The sequence below is a fragment of the Trichosurus vulpecula genome, chromosome 5 (assembly GCF_011100635.1).
Source record: "Trichosurus vulpecula isolate mTriVul1 chromosome 5, mTriVul1.pri, whole genome shotgun sequence".
Taxonomy (NCBI): Eukaryota; Metazoa; Chordata; class Mammalia; order Diprotodontia; family Phalangeridae; genus Trichosurus; species Trichosurus vulpecula.
In genome coordinates, this window is record NC_050577.1 from 190,901,821 (window position 1) to 190,927,905 (window position 26,085).

The window sequence follows — 26,085 nt, forward strand, 5'->3', positions numbered from 1 at the left end:
AAAAAAAAATCCAAAAATGACTAGGACATAATGGAATAAACTGGCTTAAAGCATAATTATCAAACTCTACCAACATGAATCAAAAAAGAACATGTCAAATATAAAGTAAGTAAAATCGCAGCAAGGGAATACAGGAAACACCTCCAAAGAAGGATCATAGATTTAGAGGTTTTTGTTTTTCTAAAGTGGGGATGGGTAGATGGAAGGGCAGAGGTTCTACACTGATGTGTTTCCTCTCCTATAGTTGTCTACCTTCTTCAGTCATGGATTTGGATGAGTGTGATATTTTCTTGTCAAAGGGTGAGCCAGAGAGAAGGTCATACCGGATCACTTCTCAGCCACCAGCCAAAACTCAAAACAAAGACATATGGGGTCAGTATTGTGGCATAAAGGGACTGGTTAGAGTGGGAATGGGTTCTTTTCTCAGCCTTCTACTGTTACTACAGGAGCTAAGTGGCAGCTATATGACTTAGTGGATAGAATGTTGGACCTGGAGTCAAGAAGACCTGAGTATAAATCCCTGTCTCAAACTTTTTTTTACCAGCTTGTATGGCCCTGGGCAAGTCACTTAACCTTTTTAAGCCTCGGTTTTCTCATCTGTGAAATTAGGAGATTGAACTCAATGGCATCTAAATTCCTTTGGTCTATAACGAAAGGCTAGTACTAACTGAAATGGTTTTTAAAAATTAGATATTTTCCCCTTATGTATGAGGCATAAGAGTAAAGCAAAGGATACTCTCTTCTCATTACTGTTTAACAGTTTTCAAAATGCTACTAATAAGATAAGAGAGGAATTAAACATATAAGCAATGACAAAAAGAAAATAAAATTATACTCATATCACATTATGCTCTAAATGAACTAAAATATAACCGGTAATAATGAGGGAAAAAATATAGGTAAATGGAAGAAAGAATAACCATGGTTAGGGTAAAAATTTACAACCAAGCACGAAATAAAGAATATTGTAAGGGACAAAAAAAAACTATCTTAATATATATAAATTTGAATATATATTATGTGTATTATATATATATATATATAAATTTGATATATAATACATAAAATTGAACATATATAATTGAATATATAAATACATAAAACTGAAAAGCTGACAAAATCAACACAGCTAGAATTAATAAATACAACAGCACGGTGAAGGGAAAAAAAAAATCTCTGCATTAAATGTCATTAAAGAGCCTGATGTCTAAAATATAAAGACACAAATATAAGACCAAGAGTCATAGACAAGTGGTTAAAGGAGATGAAGTTTTTTAAAAGAATTATAAATGATCAATAATTACATAGAAAGATGCTCCAAATCATGAAAAATAAGAAAAATTTTATAATAATAATATCAACAGTAACAACAGATAGCAAGGATCCAATGCCTACTATGTGCCAAGTACTATGCTACATGCTTTACAAATACCATTTCACTGTTGTGATCCTCACAACTCTGGGAGGCAGATGATATGATTATTTCCATTTTACAAATTTGCAAAATGAGGACAACAATAGCACCTACCTCCCAGAGTTGTGAGAATCACATGAGGTAATAGCTGTAGAGTGCTTATTAGCACAGCGTCTGCCACACAACATTACAGAAGTAGATGTTATTATCACTATTTTTTACTTAAGGAAGGAAAACAAGGATCTGTTCTTGGTCCCACACTTCCATTTCTGGGAAATGTTCAGCTCTCTGCTTTTGTTTAAATTACCTCAATATGCCGGTTCAATTCAACAGATACTCATTACACACTAACTAAACTATCATGTTCTTTTTGCCGCCCTCCTTTTTTTAGACAAGTAGACGGCTAGGTGGTACAGTGAAAAGAATGGTGGGCCTGGAGTCAAGAAGACCCAGATTCAAATCTAGCCTCAGACACTTTTGCCAGCTGTGTGACCCTTAAGCAAGGGCAAGTCACTTAACCTCTTTGCCTCAGTTTCCTTAATTGTAAAATAGGGATAATAACAGTACCTAGCTCGCAGGGTTGGGCTGAGTATCAAATGAGATGATACTTGTAAAATGCTTAGCAAAGCACCCGGCTATTAGTATCTTAGGAAACAACAAATATGAGACACCTGGAAAGACCTGTACAAAATGACACAGGACTAAATAAGCAGACCCAGGAAAACGACATACAACTTCAACATTGCAGATAAAAACAACACTAGAAGGCAATGAAATTGATTCATTCTAATGCCCGGTCTTGGCCCTGTAAAACTTAGGATGAAACGCTTCTCTCCTTCACGTATAGAGATGGAGGAATATGGCTATGGAACATCGTATATGCAATCAGGACCAACAGATCTGGTTACTTTGTTAGATGTTTCTCTTTAAATGATTGCTTTTGATACAGGGGAAGGTTCAGTGCGGGGCTTGAGAGGTATTATAAGAGAAAGGTCTATGGTGTGAAAAAAAGATAGAAATAAAAGCTAAAATACTAATAAAACATTTTAAAAATCAACAGACAACAAACACAGGTTCTTGCATTCTCTATGCTTGTTAGGATTGAATTTCTTTAAGAAATAATAGAATCCTTGTCTTTACTTCTGTCAAATTACCATTTTTTTCTGAGTCAACAGCTTACTTAAAGAGGTTATACTGACACAGGATTATCTCACATATTGTCTTTATGCTTTGTTCCAATTGGTACTTGCTTTGACCTTTGCTCTAACCAATTAATGATCAGATTGCACAAAAACAGCCGATTGTGAAATAACTTCTATAGTCTGCCATTTCCTTTTTCATAAGAAAGTGTCAACTTCATTTTCTAGTATGTCTTTCATTGCTTGCCACACATAACATCTTCTAAATCTTTTTTCTAAGTAAAGTCATCATTAAGGACGCTTTTGAAGAATCTATAAGCATTTGGCCTCTTTCATTTCTTAACCCCAAACCACATTTTCCGGCATGGTTTTCATTGTCTTCCCACATGTGCCTTTCATTGAAGTCACTGAGTGTCAAGACTTCATTAGCCATGTGGAATCTTAGAAATTCTTCATACAATTTCTCTATTTTCTGCAAAAGATGATAGCATTTAAGCTACCATTACATTGATAGTATTCTGCTTGCTCATCATGAACACTCTGAAATGAGATAATCAAATTATGGGTTTTTTTTTGAGGAGGGAAGGAAGGGCAATTGAGATTAAGTGACTTGCCCAAGGTCACACAGCAAATAAGTGTGTCAAGTGTTTGAGGCCAAATTTGAACTCAGGTCCTCCTCACTCCAGGACTAGTGCTCTATTCATTATGCTACCAAGCTGCCCCTGAAATTATGTTTCTTGTAGCTCTCCATGAAGAACACACAACCTGCCCCTTTAAGTTCTGTTCTGTGTTCCTATTTTATCACAGCAAAAACATTAATATGGATGCTGTTTGACATCAACTCATTGGTCTTAGAAGCACAAAAATGGCACATTATAAGTGTTTAAAAGCTAAGAAATGTGTAATTCTAATCAACAAGGAGCAAGCAGAGGAGGGAAGGTATAGGCACAAACGCCAAGGCAAAGATACAGACAGATTTAGGGGGCAGTGGACGGGGAGGCAGCTGTCAGGCTCAGTTTGGTACTACCATGGACCTCAGTCATCTGGAATCCAGAATATTTTGAGAATGGTAGTTCCTAAATGGGGCAGCTAAGTGGTGCAGTGGATACAGAGTGCCAGGCCTAGAATCAGGAAGCCTTACCTTCCAAGTTCATATCTGGCCTCAGACACTTATAACTGCGTGACTCTGGGCAAGTCACTTAGCCTGGTATGCCTGCTTCCTCATCCGTAAAATGAGCTGAAGAAGGAAATGACAAACCACTCCAGTTTCTTTGCCAAGAAAACCTCAAATGGGGTCACGAAGAGTCAGACACGACTGAAACTACTGAACAAAAAAAGTTCCCAAATGGTTCCATGATGGGCTCAAATTACCTAGAATTCAGGGGTTCAGTGTGTGCAATTACAATTCCTCTGTTGAATGAGTTGTAGCACAGAATAGTAGAAAGAATTAGGTTCAAATTACTGCTCTATTTACTACCAGTATAACTTTATCAATTCACTTAACATTTCTGCTTCTCAGTTTCCTCAAATGAAGGCTTGGAATCAATGACCTCTAAGTTTCCTTCTAGCTATAAATCTATGATCCCATGACTGTTCCTTTTTTCTACTATTGACACTGTGGAAGCCAAAAGAAGTTGCATGGGAGTAAGGGCTTTTTGGATTTTTGTATGGTACAGGAGCCATCCTAGCCAAAAAACTAAAATTTAAAAAAAAATCACTTGGTGATCAATCTGTTGATAAGCCTCACTGTGCTTGCTTAACTAGACTGGTTTTTGTACAACAAATTCAGCCTATCACCGGGCCAGAGTCTGCACTCTGTTGACAGCTTCTCAGAACCTAAAGTCACATCCGTGCCATGATTAGGCAGTTGAAAAAGATTTGCACTGAAGAAAAAGCCAGTGCTCTCAAAATTAAATACTTTCATAAGAAAAACTAAAAAATGCAGTAATATTGAGGCTAGAAGAATTTTAATCACAGGTTGTTTGGCTTTGGGGACCTATATGGACTTTATATGGCAGTTAGGTAGCACAGAGGATAGAGTGCTAAGCCTGGAACAAGAAAGACCAGAGTTAAAATCCATCTTCAGATGCTTACTAGCTGTGTGACCCTGGACAAGTCACTTAATTTCTATCTGCCTCAGTTTCCTCCTCAGTAAAATGGGGATTATAATAGCACCCACCTCCCATGGTTGTAGTGAAGACAGAGTAAGATAATAACAGTGCAACACTCAGCATAGTGCCTAGCACATTACGGGTGCTAATAAATGCTTACCTGTGGCCCGAGTGGCCTTTGTTTTCCTTGAGTGACTCAGCTTACCTCATTGAGCCTGCTGGTTGCTGCTGCTTCTCTTCCGGGAAGCAGAGAACTTCCTGTGTGATGAGTCATGGGGCTGGCTGAGGGGAGGTGTTAACTCCAGAGCCATGCCCTATTGGGTGTTAACCTGGTCTACGCTAGGGGGAGGGGCCAAGTCAAGAACCAATTGGCCCTGGTCATTCAGGTGGCGCTTGAGGATATCGACAACTCTATAAGAGGGGAGAGGACAGCTTGAAGACCCCTTTTCCTTTTCTGGTTGGAGCCAGAGAGCCTACAGCCGAAGGTGAGCTGCTGGTAGCAGAGCTGACCCACGTGGAGTGAGGAGTGCTGAGTAAGGACTGGAGGCCAGTGGGTAATCTTCTTACCGTAGAAGGGAAGCATGTATACGATTCTGCCTTATACCATCTCGCTTCTCTGTGGCCTCCTGGTTACTCTTGTGAGGCGGACTTATTGGGCCTGGAAGCTTTTGATCAAAATATCAAAATGGGGACGCTGGTTTGTGGGCCAGTTACTGTGGAGTATAAATACATGCTTTAGTTCTCCTGCCTTCTGCCTAGAGAATTCCTTATATCCTGCGGTTCTGAACCTTTCAGGCACGTATGAGATTCTCTTTGAAATCACAAATTCTGCCTTCCTAATATATTACCCCACCCCAAACACAACAGGGCCCACCAACCCTAATAAGTTGGGTCAGTACAGTAGTTCTAAAACTTTTGTCAAGATTCCTTTATATTCTCAAAAATTACTAAAGATCCCAAATAGCTTATGTTTATGTATATTACACCTATTGATATTTACCACATTCTAAATTAAAATGGATTTTAAAAATATTTATTTATTTTGACATAATTAATTATATGTTAACATAAATGAAATTTTTATGAAAAAAACTAATTTCCAAAAATAAAAAATAGTAAGAAGAATGGCATTGGTTTACATATTTCTGCAAATCTCTTTAATGTCTGGCTTAATATAAGACATCTGGATTCTTATATCTGCTTCTGCATTCAATCTGTTGCAATATTTTTGGTTGAAGAATATGAAGAAAATCCAGCCTCACACAAATATTTAGTTGGAAAAGGGAAAAATATTTCATAAGCAAATAACTTCTTGGTATTATTATGCAACACTTCTGACCTAAATGACCTACTGAAAGGGTCTAGGGGACCAGCAGGAGCCTGTAAACCACATTGGTTAGAAGGAAAATAAGCCTTAAAACATCTTATTTTAAAAGACAATGGTAGCAGAAACCTCTTGTTTGTGAGAGAGAAAAAATATTTACTTCATACCCATATATTCTAGGATCCCAGCAGTTCAGCAAGTATACATACTGTCAAGATTCTAAGACAACTGTCTCCTGGAACTCCAACAGAGGAGAGTTCCAGAGATGTTATTAAGGATGTAGCTGTCACTGACCTTGTGACAGTTATGACAAAACCCTCTACTATACTCTTTACCTAAGAGGCAACCTATCACAAAATTTACATAAAACACACACCCCAAAGGAGAACAATAACAAAGATACACACAGGAAGCTACTAGATAGAAAAAATCTCAAGACTTACCCGATTCTCTTCCATACTCAGTTCTAACATAGTACAATTACCAGTTTCTAAAGACCAACCCAGAGACCCAGTCTTTCCCTGGTTTTATACGCTTCCTACAATACTCCAGAAAAACACATGTTATTAGTCTAATCAAGGCTGTAATATGCACTTGCTCCTTTCCTCTTCCTGAGTGGTATTAGCAATCTTATAGATAAGACCTTAAAGTCAACCCAAAATCAAAAAAGAAAATGAGCTTCACGTTTCCATCTCCCAAAGAAGAAAATAATGCCATTCATGTCAAAAAAAAAATTCAGTTACATGGAAATCTGTCATTTTATACTAACTAGAACTGTTGTAGTATCATTAATAGAATGGTTATAACAATAACTCTTCCTTGCATCATTTTTCTTTTAAAACAAGCTAAAATGTGAGGAGTAAAGGGAAGATTTGTAGATTGGTGTAGAATGTTATGATGGGTAGAAATAATGTTTACAATAATTATTTAGGGAAAAATATTGGTAACAACATTGTTTTTTTCACATAATCCATCAAAGGCTAGTTATTATTTTAACCTAATTAATAAATAAGCACAGATAGCAGGCAGTCTTTATGGCGAGCAACAGACTAAATTATTTTCAAATTCTGCAGCTCTGACTAAAGAAAAAAAATTCAACATCTGAGCATTATCTGTTATGTCTTTAAATCATTCCAAGTCAAACTTAAGTCCTTCGTAAGTGTTCTTAACTGAAATGGTTAACTAAAAGTCCTACAGCCAGCTTGTAGCTGGTTCAACTTGGTGAGGATATCTCAGTATGTTTACAATTACAGTGTGGGTCTATAGTATGGGTCAAACACTGTTATACTACTATTAGAAAAAATAGAGTCTTTAAAAAAACATAACTAATTCTAGTCAATCTGATCTATCCAATAATAACAAATCTCCAATGATAGTTTGATTATTTATACAAAATTTTAAAAAATGTAATTCACCAGGTAATGTTATTCAGTTGTGTCCAATTCTTTGTGACCCCATTTGGGGCTTTCTTGGCAAAGATATTGGAGAAGTTTGCCGTTTCCTTCTCCAGGGCATTGCATAGATTTTTGAGGAAACTGAAGCAAACAGAGTTAAGTGACTTGCACAGGATCACAATAAGCGTTTGAAGCTGCATTTGAACTTGAGTCCTTCTGACTCCAGGCCCAGCACTCTATCCACTGTGCCACCTAACTGCCCAAATTCACTAGGTAGTACTATTTTGAATTAACATTCAGTCTATCACTCTATCCATCGTACCACCTAGTAGCCCAAATTCACTAGGTCATACTCTTTCTCTCAAATCCTAACATCCTGAATAAAATGAAACATCTGTAATATCCAGTTATTCTAGCTCAAAGGGAAAACCTCACATAAAATCAATGCCTTTATAAGCAGTACATTCCTAATATTTGTTTTTTTCCCAATAAAATGTAGAATTAATTTAAAAGCATCAGTACTAGACGAAAAGCTAAACAAAGTTACCAACAGTTCAGAAGACAGGAAAAGAGTTGGGAGCAACTTTGTAACCTCAAAGAAGTGACACATGAGAAACAAGGACAAAGCCAATGGAATTATAAAAAGAACTCAGAATTAGTAGCTAGGAGACCTAGGATGTAATGAACTCTGCTGCTACATAGCAGCATGATGCACAAATCATTTAATTTCTCAATGTTTAAGTTTTGTCATCTATAAAATGAAGGGGTCAGACTAGATGAAATCTTTTCAGGTTAAAAAATAAAGCAAACGGGGCAGCTAAGTGAGTACAGCACCAGCTCCGGAGCCAGGAGGACCTGAGTTCAAATCTGACCTCAGACACTTGATACATGCACTAGCTGTGTGACCTCAGGCAAGTCGCTTAACCCCAACTGCCCTGCCCCCCCCCAAAAAGAGCAGACTAAAACAAATTACACAAATATAAGACTGAAAATGAATCTAAGGTTAAAGATTTTTTGGGATCACTATGACATTCTGCTGCTTAGCACATTCATAAAACTCCCTGATTCCACACACTTTTAAAAAGCAGGCGTAAAAGTTTTGGGCAAATTTTATGTACCTAATTTCACTCCCTGAAGGGCTGCAACTGTCAATAGTTACAGCCTCAAGCTTCTCAGGTTCTTAATGAGGCCTCACAACTCAACCATAGGAGTTTTAAGTAGAATCCTATGACAGTAACACAACATGTTATTTTAATTTGGTATCTCAAACAACTGGGGTGAACCTAGAAGTAAGCAAAAAAGAGCTGCTTAACATTTTCTATAAAAAGTCCTTTGCTCCTAGGAAACATGCAATCCTCACACTTAGAAAACTGTATAAAAATAAGGTAACCAATGACAAGAAATAGTGCATGGACAGGAAGAAGTGAGAGGTGACTGGAGACGAAAAAACAGGACATACTGTAATTCAATAAAGTTCAAATCTACCATCTCATTTTGGTATAGAACGACTCTGTATTGCTCAAAGACTGTCATAGTGGAACATAAGATTTGGCAGGTAATGGCGCTATCACACTGGAAAGGCTTTAGCCTGTTATGAAGAACTTGTTTTTTTGGCCATAGACCATGGCTCATTCACCAAACCTAGCTACCAGATGTTCTTTTGGCCACAATAATTTATGAAAATTATATATTAACACATGCAAACTATAGGATCACAGGATTCAGAGAGGAAGAGACTTTAGAGCTCATCAGATAGATAGATGCCATCACTTTACACATGAGAAAAAAATGAAGTTCAGAGATGTAAAATAATTTACTCAGTCACAAAAGCAATTTCAAAGAATCACAAAATAAAGTTTTAAGAGCTCTTATTAGCCAACTACTCCAACCCATACCTGAAGAACTTTGGAATCAATTGTGAGACATGGGAGACAGTCGCATAGGACCTCTCAGCATGGCATGCCCACATCAAAGAAGGTGCTGTGCTCTCTATGAGCAAAGCAAAATTACAGTAGCTCAAAAGAAACATCTGCAAAATTCAGAGACATCTTCACTTCAAATATTCATATGGACCATTTGTGCTTGACCTGTGGTAGAGCCTTCTGAGTTCATTTTGGTCTGATTAGCCAGTCTTCTGTACCTTGACACCCCCCCCCCCAATCCCCAACAAGATGATGTCACTTTGGTCCTCTTTGAGGAAAACAGAACAACCACCAACAGATCACTCAGATCTACCCAGCCCTACTCTCTCTGCAGAGCCAGTTTCACTTCATCAACCGCCTACTGATCATTTCGACATGTCCAAAAAAGAGAGAAAAATCTCCCTGGAGAGATCTTCAAGTAGAAGATGGAAAACCACTTGCCCTGTATCCTACAATGGGTTTACTTCTGCGCATGGGATGAGCTAGATAGTCCCTTCTAAAATTTAAATTCTATGATTTTATGAACTCATTATTCCTTTACTGAATTTTTCTATTTCTGATATAGGCACTATCATTCTTTAATCTTCCAAGTTCATAATCTTGGTATTACCCTCAATGCCTTTCTATCTCTACCACATTCCACATAGCTGGATCAGCTGCCAGATCTTGCCATTTTTATGTCCACAACGTCTCTCACATCTGACACCTTCTCTCTAACTCTCACAGCTAGCTGTCCTGGTTCAAACCTCTCATTAGGCTTTTCTCCATTGGTTTCTGATAGGTCTCCCTGACTCACATCCATCCACTTCAATCTATTTGTCACACAACTGCCAAAGGGATTTTCCTTGAGCACAAATCTGACCACATGACTGCCCTACTCAGTATACTTCAGTGGCTCCCTATGGCTTCTCAGATAAAATATGAACTCCTCTATTTGACTTTTAAACTCCTTCACAACTTGGTCCAAACCCATATTCCCAGCCTCAACAAACAGTCTACTTTCTGAACTCTGTAATCCAGACAGACGAATCTTCAGCTGTTTCCACATATAACATTCTCTCTCCATGGCCCCACATCTTTATGTGACTGTCCCTCATTCCTAGAATGCACTTCCCCTCTTGCATTCACTTCATAGAAATCCTTATATCTTTCAAGATGTATCTCAAGCACCACCTTCCAAATACCATTCCTGATTCTCCCAACTGCTAGCACCCCCCCTAACTACCTTATAGCACAAACTACCTTTGATAGCACATTTATTAAGCACTTACTATGTGCCAGGCTCTGTGCTAAGCACTAGAAATAATACAAATATAAGCAATCAAAAGCCCCTACCCTCAAGGAATTTATGCTAACAGGGGAAAGAAAGTATGGAAGGAGAGGATACATAAGCAAGAAAGGCAAGGTGGCTGGCAAGGAGAAGTAAGAGGAGAAGAAAGCCAGATGGTCTACTCGTGAATGAAGTGAATCACGGCTGAAATCCTTCTTAATACTCCTGTCAGGAAGTGTGTAACTATTCAGGAGTGTGGGGCCTCGGGAAGGCAGTTGGTCAGAATGAGAATGAAAAGTCTGGAGAGTTGTTTCCTGAATGTTTGTGTATATGTATGAACTGTTTTCCCCAAAAGAATGTAATTTCCCTCAGATTAGGGATTTTTTGTTTCTTCTATCCCCTATGCACAATGCCTGACACACAGTAGTTTTTAATAAACACTTATTGACTGAATGTCTACATGTCCAAAACAGGACTCATCTTTTCTCCTAAACCTCTTCCCTTCCCTACTACTGTAGAGAGCAACACCATCCTCCTGGGTCTCTCAACTTGGGAATCATCCTGGATTCCTTACTACCTCTCACTCTGCACCCCTCCCCACCCCCATTCAAGCTTCTGCCAAGGCCTGTTGATTTTACCTCTGCAAACATCTCTCAAACCCCCTTCTCTTCTCTGATGGCCAGCACTCTAGCATAGGCCCTCATCACCTCATGTCTAGATTATCACAATAGCCTGATGCTGAGTATGCCTGCCCCAAGACTCCCTCCTCTCCAATCCATCCTCCATTCAGCCAATAAAGTGATTTTCCTAAAGACTCAATAAACACTGGCTTCCTATTGCTTCCAGGAACAAATCCAAAATGATCTTGGCATCTCTTTGTCCCTCCAGAACCTAGCCTCCTCCTACCCAGTCTTCTTACCCCTTATTCTCCAACAAGTACAATCTAGTGCCACTGACTTCCTGGATGTTCCACAAACAAGATACTCCATCTCCTGGCTCCAGATATTTTCTTTGACTATCCTCCATGTCTATCTAGAATACTCTTCTTCCTCTGCTTGACTACTGACCTCCCTGGCTTCCTTTAAGTACCAACTCAAATTTCACCTTCTACAGGAAGCCTTCTCTAACTCTTCTTTATTCCAATGCCTGAATGCCTTGCCTCTTTTAATTATTTGCTATTTATCCTGTATACAGTTTGCATGTTGTCTCCCTCATTAAATTGTAAGCTCCTTGAAGGCAGGGGCTGTCTTTTGGCCTTTTTTTGGTATCCCCAGTGCCTAGCACCTGGGCACATAGAAGTGCAGAAGTGCTTAATTAATGTTTATTTATTAACTGAAGATGAAATGAGAAAGGGTTAAAAAAAAAGGCTGAACTTGAAATCAGAGGAAGTCTTAATTCAAAATCGTGCTTCAGATACCTGTAAATTGTATAATCATGAGAAAGTACTTTATTTCCTAAACTGCTAATTTGCAAAATGAGAATAACATCTGTAGTACTTACTTCACAGTCTGAGGATAAAATAAGACAATGTACGTAAAGTGCTTTGTAAAATTAAAGTGCTATAACAGCTATTTACATTATGTGCAAATGCAACAGCATACTACTATCCTGTTGTTTCTCTTAAACAAAATATACTCCTAGAAAAAAGCTATTTTAACTAATTTCTTACACTTTGTCCTGACACTTCAATACAGTTCCTTACAATATGTCTTCCAACCTGATTCCTCAAATGAAAATGCTCTCTCCAAAGTAATCAATGATTGTTTTGTTTTTTAAATTTTAAAAATTCTTACTGACCTTTTGTTTTATATCGCCTTCAATTTACAACAATGCAACCTTTCTTCACCTCTCCCAAGAGAACCATCTCTTATAACAAAGAAGTGAAAAGAAAAATAAGCAAATCTACAGAAAAAAGGCAGTTTAGCAAAACTAACCAATGCAGCAACCGATTCCAAGAAGATATGCAATGCTCCACACACCTGAGTTCAAATTTGGCCTCAGACACTTACCTTGGTAAAGTCATTTACTCTTTTGCCTGCCTCAGTATCCTCATCTGTAAAATGCGGACACCTTCTAGGGTTGCTATCAGATAAGATAATAATTTTAAAGCACTTAGCACAGCATGTGGCACACAGTAAGCATTCCATAAATGTTAGCTTTCATTATCATCATCAACATCATTATTTTTATTGTTATGGTGCACTTTCTCATTTTTTCTTTGGGGGCAATGCTTGGTCATCATAATGATAATATTTAGGGTTTTGTTGTTGTTCTTTACCTTTTATTTACATTATTGTAGCCACAAAAAGATCTTATCGTATTTCTGTGAATCATAGTATCCTACCATGTCATCTCCCCCCATGCTCTAAGCCTCCAGTGTTCACCTTCATCAAGACCTCTAATCTCCCTACCTTTCCAATACTTTCTCAGGCCTCTGCTGACTTCATTTCTATCCCTCTGGAATCACGTTCCTTTAGTTAGCCAATTCAACTCTATAACTGTCCTCTATTCTCAAATCCCTTGCCCTTATGTCCTACTGCTGACCCAACCCTTGACAAACCTGAGCCCTGGATTACTTCCATGATATTCCCTTTTCCTAGTCACAAGCTACTGAATGGAATGGCAATATTGAGTAACTTATACAACTATGCTAAATAGGAACATTGTAATTTCATGTCATCCCACGTCAACTGGGCCCTCACTGCAGTAAGGCAATCCTTTTGTTCTTACCTATTCTTATCTTACTTTACTCTTACCCTACCTTATTCTTCTTATCTAACTGCTTCCCTATCTCACTCTCCACAGAAACTTTTCCAAATTTTTACTTCTCTCCTTGAGCCTCTCTCCTCTCTTAACTAAGGACCTTACAACTTCCTTTATTATCAAGCAACCAAAAAGCATTTATTAACTAAGTGTTTAGTATGTGCAGCACCTTTTCTTCAGTTATGTCCAACTCTTTGTGACTCCATTTTTGGAGTTTTCTTGGAGTGGTTTGCCATTTCCTTCTCTAGCTCATTTTACAGATGAGTAAACTGAGGCAAACAGGATCAAGTGACTTGCCCAGGGTCACAGAGCTAGTGAGTGACTTAAGGCCAGATTTGAACTCAGGAAGATGTGTCTTCCTGACTCCAGGCCTGGTGCTCTATTCACTGTGCCACCTAGCTATGGAGAGCTAAGCTAGGTGGCTCAGCAGATAAAGCGTTAGGCCTAGAGTAAGGAAGACCTGAGCATAAATCTGGCCTTAGACACTTACTAGCTGTACAATCCTGGGCAAGTCACTTAACCTCTATTTGCCTTACTCCATTGGAGAAGGAAATGGCAAAGCGCTCCAGCATCTTTGCCAAGAAAACTCCTGCACAGTACTGGGGTGATATGGTCCACGGGGTCACAAAGAGTAGGACAACAACATATGCAGCACTTAGAAAAGTTGAGGCCATAAGAAGCTCCCTCTTCTCCCCTTCTCTTCATCTCAAAACATTTCCACTCACCCCTCAACTTTCTACCAGAATCCAAAAAGGTAGACAGGGGCCCTGTGCCTTGCCCAAGGCCAACCCCTGTACATGTGTCCTTGATCCCATACAGACCATCCTCTTCAACAGACTGCATCCTTACTCACCCCCTCTCTTTATCAAATCTTAAACCTGGTTTGTACATAAATAAGTCTCCCTCAAGCTTAAAAAGTGTTCACTTGACTCTATCATCCCCTGAAGCTATCATCCTATACATTTATTCCTTCCACATCATAGGGGTTGGGGTACAGCATCTCTGTGATCTGGAAAATCCACGTAAAATATTTTGTCCCTCCCTTCATACCAGAGAAGTAGGAATTTTTTCTTTTTTTCTTCATGGGGTATTAACAGTACCTTACTGTAAAATTTGGGTTAATATTATATAATACTATACATATATTTTATGCATTTTTGAGTTTCTAAACTTTTTTGTGTCATCTGTTGGCCTTCACATATCACCTGTGGCTTCTGCAAAACTCCTCCAAAATTCCCACTTAATTTCTTATGCCAACTCATGATATATTTGAACCATGACAGGGAAAGTAGTAATATGGAAGGGATAACTATATTATATCTTTCCTCTGTTACTTAGCCTAACTCCTAGAAAAATTTACCTCCACTTTCTCTCCTCTCATTCACTCTCCAATCCTTTGCAATCTGGTTTCTGACTACATAACTTAACTAAAATGGCTCTCTCCAAAATTACCAGTCATCTCTTAAATGTCACATTTAATGAGGTTTTTTTCAGGCATCATCCTTTGCAATCTATCTGCTGTAATGGACAAGTGACCACCTCCTTTTGGAATATCTTTCCTCTGAGCTTTAGGGACACTACTCTCTATCAATTCTCTTCCTACCTACTTCACCAATTCTTAGTCTTATTTGATAAATTATCTATGTCATGTCTACTCCTAGGTTCCCTACTCTTTTCCACATACTCTTGTCAACCTTATCAGCTTCCTTTATTCCTTTATTATCTATAATCATAAGAATAAGAGTCATGATATAACTGGCCAAAGGACATGAATAGACAATACTAAAAGATATCCAAGCTATCAACAATCATTATGAAAAAGTGCTCCAAATCACTCAGAGAATTTCAAATTAATGCAAATCTGAAACTCTACCTCATACTCATGAGATTGGCAAAGGTGACCAAAAAAAAAAAAAAAAGGAAAATGGCAAATATTGGAGGCGCTATGGGAAAACAGACACATTAGTGCACTGTTGATAAGAGTTGTGAACTGCTACTCCTCCTACTTGACACTTTCTCTTGTCTTCTGTAATATAGTCTCTCCTCATCTTCCTCTTTCTCTAACTGTTCTTTCTTCATCTTGCTCATTAATTTTACTTCTTTTTCCTTCGCCAAGAATAGGACACCTAAGACAAATCTAGTCTTTTCTTGATCAATATTAATATGAGCCATTTTGTCTGAAAACTATAGTATTTACAAATTTTTATATGAGAAGGTTGCATGAGGAAAGAACATGAAACTGAGAAGGTTTGGAATTGTGAAGGAGTACAAGGACTAAATGTGAGGAGGGGAAATTTGATAAATTGAAGGAGGAGAAAAACTAGAGATGAAGGATGAAATGGGGTTAAAGCTAAAGGAAGAAAAGAGATAGTCCTGCAGGAAGAGTACGACTGGAAAAGAACCTAAAGAGGAGAAAAAGGGTCCAAATGGATGAGATGAAGAGAGGGACTCAAGCTGAAGACCAGAGAAGAAAAGTATCCTTTTTTTAAAAAAAAGCAAATTAAGAAGATTTCAGAAGGAAATTGGTAAGACAAGAGGTAGGTGTGGCTGTCAAGGCATAGTGTTGAGGACAGTGATAATTCCAGAGCTGAAGAATGCACAGGCAGTTTGTCATTACAATTATTCCCAGGTAGATACTAGGAAGAACAAGACAAGTCTCATAACACTGAATCTAGCAATTATTAAAAGCAGTGCTTAGAATATACCATGTTTTGTGTATATGTATGTATGTGTATGTATGTATATATATGTGTGTGTATATACATATATATAAATATAAATATATATATGTATATGTAAAAGAGACAGAGCAGACACAGGGTAAGTTGAAGATGAAGGGAAGATATCTAAAAGAAATAAAATGAAATTAAGGGATGAGAGAGGAACATACTGAGAGAGGGAGATAAGGAGAGATAGAATGGGGTGGATTATCTCGCATAAAGGTGGCAAGAGGAAGCAGTTCTGTGGGAGGAGGGGAGAGGGCAGGTGAGGGGGGAATGAGTGAACCTTGCTCTCATCAGATTTGGCCTGAGGAGCGAATACCATACATACTCAGTTGGGTATCTTACCACACAGGAAAGAAGAGGGAGGAAGATAAAAAAAAATAAAATAAAAGGGGGGGGGATGATGGAGAGGAGGGCAGATGGGGGTGGAGGTAATCAAAACAAACACTTTGGAAAGGGGACAGGGTCAAGGGAGAAAATTCAATAAAGCGGGATGGGTTGGGAAGGAGCAAAATGTAGTTAGTCTTTCACAACATGAGTACTGTGGAAGGGTTATACATAATGATACACATGTGGCCTAGGTTGAATTGCTTGACTTCTTAGGGAGGGTGGGTGGGAAGGGAAGAGGGGAGAGAATTTGGAACTCAGGGTTTTAAAAACAGATGTTCAAAAACAAAAAACAAAAAAAAAAGTTTTTGCATGCAACTGAAAAATAAGATACACAGGCAATGGGGCGTAGAAATTTATCTTGCCCTACAAGAAAGGAAGGGAAATGGGGATGAGAGGGGAGGGGGGTGATAGAGGGGAGGGCTGACTGGGGAACAGGGCAACCAGAGTATATGCCATCTTGGAGTCGGGGTGGGGGTAGAAATGGGGAGAAAATTTATAATTCTGACTGTTGTGAAAATCAATGCTGAAAACTAAATATGTTAAATGAATAAATTTTAAAAAAGAAAAAAAATCAAACAGGTGATGAATCCAAGGTGTTTCTGGCAGCGACTGCCCGAGTTGCATCGTGAAACCTTGCTTCAGCCTTCCTTCTGAACACCCAGCTTGCCCACTTTGCACTGCACGTGCCGTCACACTACACGACGCCACTGAATGCTGCCAGAAACACCTCGGCTCCCAATCCAGTCTATTATATGTTAGGAACTGCAGTCTTTTTTACAGCACAGAAAAAATCATTCAATGGATTTTGGTTTGGGATTAGGACAGATTTTCCAACAATTTCTGAAATGGCCCTCAACATACTTCCACCATTTTGTGCTGTATATTTATGTGAAGTGGCATCCTCAGTACTGACGATAATAAAACCAAAACATCAGTCAAGTTGAAGATCTTCTGTGTCCTGCAGTATCAAATGTTTTATCAAGATTTAGTTCTTTTCGCAAAAATAAACAAGCACATCCATCTCAAAAAAAAAAAAAGAATATACCATGTTTTGATTTCTGACTCTGCTAAGTAAATCTTATCAATGCTTAAAGAACTCCTAGAAATCTCCCTCCTAGAAAGAAAGATAAAGAGAATAAAGGAACATGTCCTGATCTCTAGCTTATTTGGAAAATGAAGAGTTTATTTAAAAGAGGAGAGATGAGGATAAAAACAAAGAAAAAAAGATCTGAAAAGGGACTGAAGAATCCTGACTTGTGTCAAAAAGAATAAAGGATAGAAGAATGTCACAAAAAGTAGAAAGATGGGAAGAACCACTGAATCAAATCAATCAGTCAACAAATACCAACTATGTGGTAGGAGCAAGGGAAAAACAAAGACAAAAAATAAAACGGTCAGTGCCTCTAAGAAGCTTACATTTTACTAAGGAAGACTACATGTACTATATTAAGTACATAAAAAATATGAAAGGTAACTAGAGGACAGGGCATGAGGCAGCTGTGAGGATCAACAAAGTTTTCATGTAAAGGTAACTAGAGCTTTGTTTTGAAGGAAACAAGGTATTTGCTCTAAAGGTACAACTGAGGAAGTGTATCACAGGTACAGGGAACAAAACATAAAGCAAATGTGCAAAGTATATAGCATAAGATGAAAAGTGGAGTGAAGAAGAGCAAAAAGATCACTATGAATGAACCACAAAGTACAAAAATAAAAGTAATGTATAAGCTTGAAAAAGTAGATTGGGGCCATGTTGTAAAGGATATAAAAAGCTAGAGAAGTTTTTATTTGACCATAAAAGCTTCTTCTGGATGTTCACTATGAAAAAGAGTAGAGATATGGAACAAAAGTCTGAGGCAGATGGTAGGGTTTAGTAAGGGTTTCTTAGAGACAGCGGAGAGATGAACATGTTTGTAGGCAAAAGGAAAGAACCATTCGATGGGGAAAGATTGAAAGAAGGGATGTTTATGGGAACAATTTGCTGAAGAATACGGGAGAAGGTAGAACCACATTTTAGCAAGGATGTTGATTAACTGGAAGCATCTAGAGATGTGAAATCAGGATCGTGGAGGATGAGATTACATCATAAGGATCAGTAAAGAAACTGGAGATGTTTAGCCTAAAAAAGTAATGATGGAGGGTACAGGGGGAAGAATTGGACAAAAGAGTCAATTTCAAATATCTGAATGTCTATTTTGCAGAAAAATTAGACTTGTTGGGGGGGGTGGGGGGAGAGAGGCACAGGATTGTCAAGCTCTAGAGTTCTAGAAACAATAGGATAAACAAAAGAGGAAAACTTAGGTCACCAACAAAGGAATCATGATCTATATTCTAACAGAGAAGAAAAAAATAGTTACTTGTACAGGAGCCATTTCTGAATTTGTTGTACACATGTGGTTCGATCATCAACTTTTTTGAGTAAAAATTAAAACCAATACCTAACCAGAATAAAATTGAGAAAAAGATATTGCTTAATTTTGAGACAACTCCATTCTGACCTAATTAAACAATATGTCAATACCCAAAATGGGGTAAATAGATTTTTTAAAATACTGACAGGTTACAACCATTTCCTAAGAAGTTTAATCACCATAAATGAATCCCCACAAAAAGGAGAACAAAAGAATCAAGAAACCACTTCTGTCAACAAACATGTGCTCTCCTTGCCAAAGGATGCAATGGCAGTCAATAGCAACACTGGTTTACAACATAAACTGATTTGTTAAATGAATTAAACATAATAGGCCACATTATTTAAAAAAATTAGGGGAAAAAAAAGTTGTTTCCTATAGTTGGATAAGAATCCACAACTAGAGATAACATACAATTTTCATTATAAAAAATTAAAAGACTTTTACACAAATAGAATCAATGAAACTAGATAAATATGAATAGGGAAAAAAACTTTGCATCAAAACATCTAAAATCTGTATAAGGAATTGATATATATTTAAAAAGACTAAGTTATTCTTCAACAAGTAATTAGCAAAAGGACATGAACCATTTTTAAAAGACATTCAAACCGGGGGGCGGAGCCAAGATGGCGGCTGGTAAGCACGGACTAGAGTGAGCTCTGTACCCGAGTCCCTCCAAAAACCTATAAAAATGGCTCTGAACCAATTCTAGAATGGCAGAACCCACAGAACAGCAGAGGGAAGCAGGGCTCCAGCCCAGGACAGCCTGGATGGTCTCTGGGTGAGGTCTATTCCACACGGAGCTGGGAGCTGGGAACGGAGTGGAGCAGAGCCCAGCCTGAGCGGCGTGGACCATCCAGACCAGAAGCCGGGCGGAGGGGGCCCTAGCGCCCTGATTCAGTGAGCTGTGGCAGTTACCAGACCCCTCGACCCACAAACACCAAAGACTGCGGAGAAGGTTAGTGGGAAAAGCTGCAGGAGTGGAAGGAGTTCACGGTTTGGCTTCCAGCCCCGGGGGCAGAGGAGGTGGGGCAGCTACAGCTGTTGTTACTTCCGGCTCCAGGCCCACCTGGTGGGAGGAATTAAGTGGCGGATCACAGCAGGAGTGCAACAGCCTGCTGAAGATCTAAGCCCAGTCTGGACTGGGGGTCCTTGGGGAAGGAGGAATGCGGCTCTGACAGAGCTGGCACCTCCCCCCCAAACGTAGAACATAGAACTCGTTAGTCTACAAGCAGTCATACCCCACCGAAAAACTCAAGGGTCAAGTTAGTTGGTTGGGAATATGGCCAGGCAGCGAAAACGCGCCCAGATTCAGTCTCAGACTTTGGATTCTTTCTTTGGTGACAAAGAAGACCAAAACATACAGCCTAAAGAAGACAACAAAGTCATAGAGCCTACAACAAAAGCTTCCAAGAAAAACATGAACTGGCCCCAGGCCATAGAAGAACTCAAAAAGGATTTGGAAAAGCAAGTTAGAGAAGTAGAGGAAAAATTGGGAAGAGAAATGAGAAGGATGCGAGAAAACCATGAAAAACAAGTCAATGACTTGCTAAAGGAGACCCAAAAAAATACTGAAAAATACACTGAAGAAAACAACACCTTAAAAAATAGACTAACTCAAATGGCAAAAGAGCTCCAAAAAGCCAATGAGGAGAAGAATGCTTTGAAAGGCAGAATTAGCCAAATGGAAAAGGAGGTCCAAAAGACCACTGAAGAAAATACTACTTTAAAAATTAGATTGGAGCAAGTGGAAGCTAGTGACTTTATGAGAAATCAGGATATTATAAAACACAACCAGAGGAATGAAAAAATGGAAGACAATGTGAAATATCTCCTTGGAAAAACCACTGACCTGGAAAATAGATCCAGGAGAGATAATTTAAAAATTATTGGACTACCTGAAAGCCATGATCAAAAAAAGAGCCTAGATACCATCTTTCAGGAAATTATCAAGGAGAACTGCCCTGATATTCTAAAGCCACAGGGCAAAATAGAAATTGAAAGAATCCATCGATCGCCTCCTCAAATAGATCCCAAAAAGAAATCTCCTAGGAATATTGTTGCCAAATTCCAGAGCTCCCAGATCAAGGAGAAAATACTGCAAGCAGCCAGAAAGAAACAATTTGAGTACTGTGGAAACCCAATCAGAATAACCCAAGATCTGGCAGCTTCTACATTAAGAGATCGAAGGGCTTGGAATGTGATATTCCGGAGGTCAATGGAGCTAGGATTAAAACCTAGAATCACCTACCCAGCAAAACTGAGTATCATGTTCCAAGGCAAAATATGGAGTTTCAATAAAATAGAGGACTTTCAAGCTTTCTCAGTGAAAAGACCAGAACTGAATAGAAAATTTGACTTTCAAACACAAGAATCAAGAGAAGCATGAAAAGGTAATCAAGAAACGGAAATTGCAAGGGACTTACTAAAGTTGAACTGTTTTGTTTACATTCCTACATGGAAAGATGATGAGTATGATTCATGAGACCTCAGTATTAGGGTAGTTGAAGGGAATATGCATATATGTGTATATATATGTATATATATATATGTTTATGTATATATATGTGAATGTGTATGTATGTATATATCTATGTGTATATGTATGTATGTGTATGTATGTGTATATATATATATGTGTTTGTATATATATATATATGTAAAAGAGAGAGAGCAGACACAGGGTGAGTTGAGGATGAAGGGAAGATAGCTAAAAGAAATAAAATGAAATTAAGGGATGAGAGAGGAACATACTGAGAGAGGGAGATAGGGAGAGATAGAATGGGGTGGATTATCTCGCATAAAGGTGGCAAGAGGAAGCAGTTCTATGGGAGGAGGGGAGAGGGCAGGTGAGGGGGGAATGAGTGAACCTTGCTCTCATCAGATTTGGCCTGAGGGGGAATACCATACATAGTCAGTTGGGTATCTTACCCCACAGGAAAGAAGAGGGAGGAAGATAAAAAAAAAAAATAAAAGGCTGGGGGGGGGGGATGATGGAGTGGAGGGCAGATGGGGGTGGAGGTAATCAAAACAAACACTTTGGAAAGGGGACAGGGTCAAGGGAGAAAATTCAATAAAGCGGGATGGGTTGGGAAGGAGCAAAATGTAGTTAGCCTTTCACAACATGAGTATTGTGGAAGGGTTATACATAATAATACATGTGTGGCCTAGGTTGAATTGCTCAACTTCTTAGGGAGGGTGGGTGGGAAGGGAAGAGGGAAGGGAATTTGGAACTCAAAGTTTTAAAATCAGATGTTCAAAAACAAAAAGTTTTTGTATGCAACTAAAAAATAAGATACACAGGCAATGGGGCGTAGAAATTTATCTTGCCCTACAAGAAAGGAAGGGAAAAGGGGATGAGAGGGGAAGGGGGTGATAGAGGGGAGGGCTGACTGGGGAACAGGGCAACCAGAATATAAGCCATCTTGGAGTGGGGGGGGAGGGTAGAAATGGGGAGAAAATCTGTAATTCAAACTGTTGTGAAAATCAATGCTGAAAACCAAATATGTTAAATAAATAAATTGCATTTAAAAAAAAAAAGACATTCAAACCATTAATAATCATAAGAAAAAATTCTCCAAATTACTAATAAAAAAAATCATTCTTGATGTAATGTAATATGTGCTCTAACCTGTTAAAGATAGAAATAGACATTGAAGAGAACATAAGAGTGGGCACGCTAGCTACTCGTCCAGTCTTTTTGGAAAACAACCTGAAATTATTTTAAAAAAAGCTAACGAACGGTTTATACTCTTTGATCCTACAATCCCAAGTCTGAGTTTATACGCCAAGGAGGTCAGTGACTTAAAATTCCTATATACACAAAAATATTGATTATCAGTACTATTTGCAAGAACAAAAAACTGGAAATCAATTATGTGCTTATCAATTTGGAAATGGCTGAACAAATTGTGCTAGATGAATTTAATAGGTTTTTGTGCCATGAGATAACAAATACAAAGAGTTATAAAAAATATGGCCAAGACCTGTATAATCTGATGCAGAAAGGAAAAAAAGCTGACCAAAAAAACAAAGTACATGGCTATAATGGTATAAATGAAGACAACACTAGAAAATAAAATACAGGTCAAATAAAATTGTTGATGTTGGTTCCAAATGACTGGGCTTAAAACACATTTCCTTTCATTTAAAAAATGGTAAGTTATATAAAGACAGAAAGTAATAAATACATGCATACATATAGATGCATATTATATATATGTATATACACATATACACAATACATAAAATATAAACAAACACATATACACAACAGAGCAAATGGTTTTGCTTAACTTTTTCTAAAGGCAAGGCACCATAGGAACTGTTTACTGGGATGTAATCAATGTTAAAATGTATCAATAAAAATAAAAACATTTAAAGAACTAACTTACAAAATCTTATGAGGAGGATGACAGAAAATTGTGAGCAGGAGCACTTCATAAGACAGTGAGAATAAAGGGTTTTTTTTAAGTTAGAGAAAAGCTTGTTTATATTCTTTAAGGAATCCTAGATAATTTCTATATGAATAAGAGGTATTGTTGAAAAAGAGCCAGTAAAGTTGCTCTTTGCTACACCAAATCAAAAGTTCTTCATAATCAACATACAATAAGCACCGTGGGATCTTGCATTCTTGAGATCTTTCAATTAATTGTGAAATGGTAACCATTTGTTCCATTGTTGAATATCTCTTGTGAAAGATAACTGCAAAGTTCTTTTGATGATATAAACTTTCCATGGAAGCAAAAGTCTACCTTTTTTAATACTAATACCAGTGTTGTTGTATGACAGTGAGTTATTTAAATGCAAGTTTCCAAAGAAAAGTAAATTAACACCTATGTTTTAAAAGTATTCTCAAAAATAGAAAAATGTTCATTTGCATATCATTAAATTCTCAATAGTGTGTCTCTTCCCATTTTACAGAAGTGGGAAATCAATCATAAATTCCCATTGTGAGTCTAAAATCATAAAGCAAATAAGTGGCCTGGAAAATATCTTGTCTCCTAAGTCCTTATTCAATGTCCTAGCCACTAAACTAGGGTTTTTGTAAAAACCAATTAGAAATTCCAAATCCATTTGGTCACCACACAGTACTCCCTACCCCAAGTGAAACCCTCCAAGTTAGTAATAAGGCCAAAGAAGAAGACACATCTTGGTAAAGCAGAGATTGGTAAGGATTGCCTTATGGGGTAAAGCATAAGAGTGTGAAATCTGTCCTGTATGGCTTCTCCTTATGTGGAGCAAAGATAAGGGTTATCTAGCAAGGCATGCTTATGAGTCAACTCAAGGCATTCATTTCTACTCATGGAAATAAATGTGACAGTATTAAAAGATATCTCCACACATGAACACACAAGCAGATTTTATTCAGCCCTGGAACTATCTGACAATTTTATCAAATGGAGATAATCAAAAACACCCTGCAGAATATTCACTAAAGGAAAACACAGCAGAAATTAAAAGAAACTAGTATATTATTTTAGATTTCCCTCTGAAATTATCAGATGTATTTAATTTTGACATCTCCATTAAATAGACTTTCACTAATCCCTTTAAAGGTCTGTTTCAAATGTCAAAGAGACTTGAAACTTTAAAGTCTTTTTTTAAAAGTTTTCCTGTCCCATTAGTTATTGAAAATGTTGAATAATCCTGAAGTCTTACTCTACCACAAAGAAACTAAAATCATATCACTTCCTTGCCTTAGGCATATTCTTACCCAAATTCCCTTGTTCGACTGTTAACACAACTTCATCCATCACCACAGCTCTAAAGTCTAGTTCCTCCTCACAACATTTGGCCTTTAGAGCTCGCAGTATCTCCTGTTGGGGGTAATCTTCTCTGATTCGACGATCTGTCAAGAACCACAATCTGGCAGCAACAGAGCTACACATCTTGATTTGGTCTTCCTCCTTCTGAATTATTTTCTCTTTAAATTATGCTCTACCTAAAGGAAGAAAAAAAATATATAAACAAGTCAAGAACTTTAATGGGAGTTTCTCTTTATATATACAAATATATAGTGTTTTAATGACCACAGCTATACAAATAGTTAAGAAAACTTTTCTATCACCAGAAAGATGAGAAATACTAACAGCAACTGGCAATGTCTTCTTAAGAACTACTACTAATTATTCATTCATGGCTGGGAGGCCCATCAAGAGTATAAGAGGGGTAACTGACAAACAAGACACACCTTATCATCAGGGATGAGAGAAAAGAAAGGACATCAAGTGAAGATGTGAAAGGGTTTTAAGGCATATATTTGATGAAATTAAAGAACTCAGAATTTATTCAGTCAAGAAAGATGAAAGGTCAATGATAGAGCCTCAAGAGAAGTTTGGGGAAAAATTACTAAATTTACTAAATTACTAAAGGGATGTGATAGAGTCAATAAAAAAAAAGGAAGTGAACAAGGGTCCACAGAGAATAGATAACAAATATCTACCAAAAAAATGACAAAGGTGCGTGATGAACTATCAAAGCAAATAAAGTAGTAATCAGGCAAATAGGAGGAATAGTAGTAAAAGCAAAGTTAGAAAATCAAAGGGAGAATATTTGCTAAATTGAATTAAATGAGAAATCCTGGCTAATACGGCTTCCTGAAGAGAAATAAACTGCCCAGATCCCACATATTCATAAGAAAAAGTCTGAATTGGCATTAGGCAAAATAATGATATTGAAATCCAATGGGAAAAAATGTAGTATGTGACCTCTTCCACCCAGAACTACCAAAAAAAAAAAGTTAGCTATAAGCCCAAGGACAATAGTATAGCCAACATGAGGACAGAAAATATGTCAGCAGCCTCCCAGTAAAAACAGTCAGGCTAGAGATGTGAAGCCTGTAAGGGTCTATATTTGGAAGCACCAAGAGCAGAGGATTCACCTAAATAAATTCCAGGGTGGTCAGAAACCCACAATGGCAACCTTTGAAAGCTATCAGGAATGACAACAACCAGTATAGAATATCTATAGAATAGAATATATATCCTTGACCAGGAAAGTCCAGGTAACAGGGCTCCAAGGTCCCTAGTGCTCTGGCCTGAGATGTCACAGAGGGTCCTAAAAACCTACTCTGGACCTCATAGAAGGACTAACTCCAGGAACTGAAGGTGAACACAGGAACCCAGGTTCTTGTGAATAAAGGCACCATCCCATCCAAAAGAGCAACACAAAGTGGTGCCTAGATGCACAAAGCCCCAATTCAGGAACTAAAGTTGGAGAGAT

At 37.9% G+C, this 26,085-nt stretch overlaps 1 protein-coding gene across 1 annotated transcript in view; it reads right to left on the reverse strand.

Moving 5' to 3' along the window:
• Window positions 1–24,752, reverse strand: part of RIMKLB (ribosomal modification protein rimK like family member B) — a 66,419-nt gene extending 41,667 nt beyond the window's left edge. Inside the window, exon 1 of the mRNA XM_036760425.1 lies at window positions 24,578–24,752. Coding sequence (XP_036616320.1) covers window positions 24,578–24,752 — 175 coding nt within the window. The remainder of the gene's footprint in view (window positions 1–24,577) is intronic.
• Window positions 24,753–26,085: the final 1,333 nt, after the last annotated feature.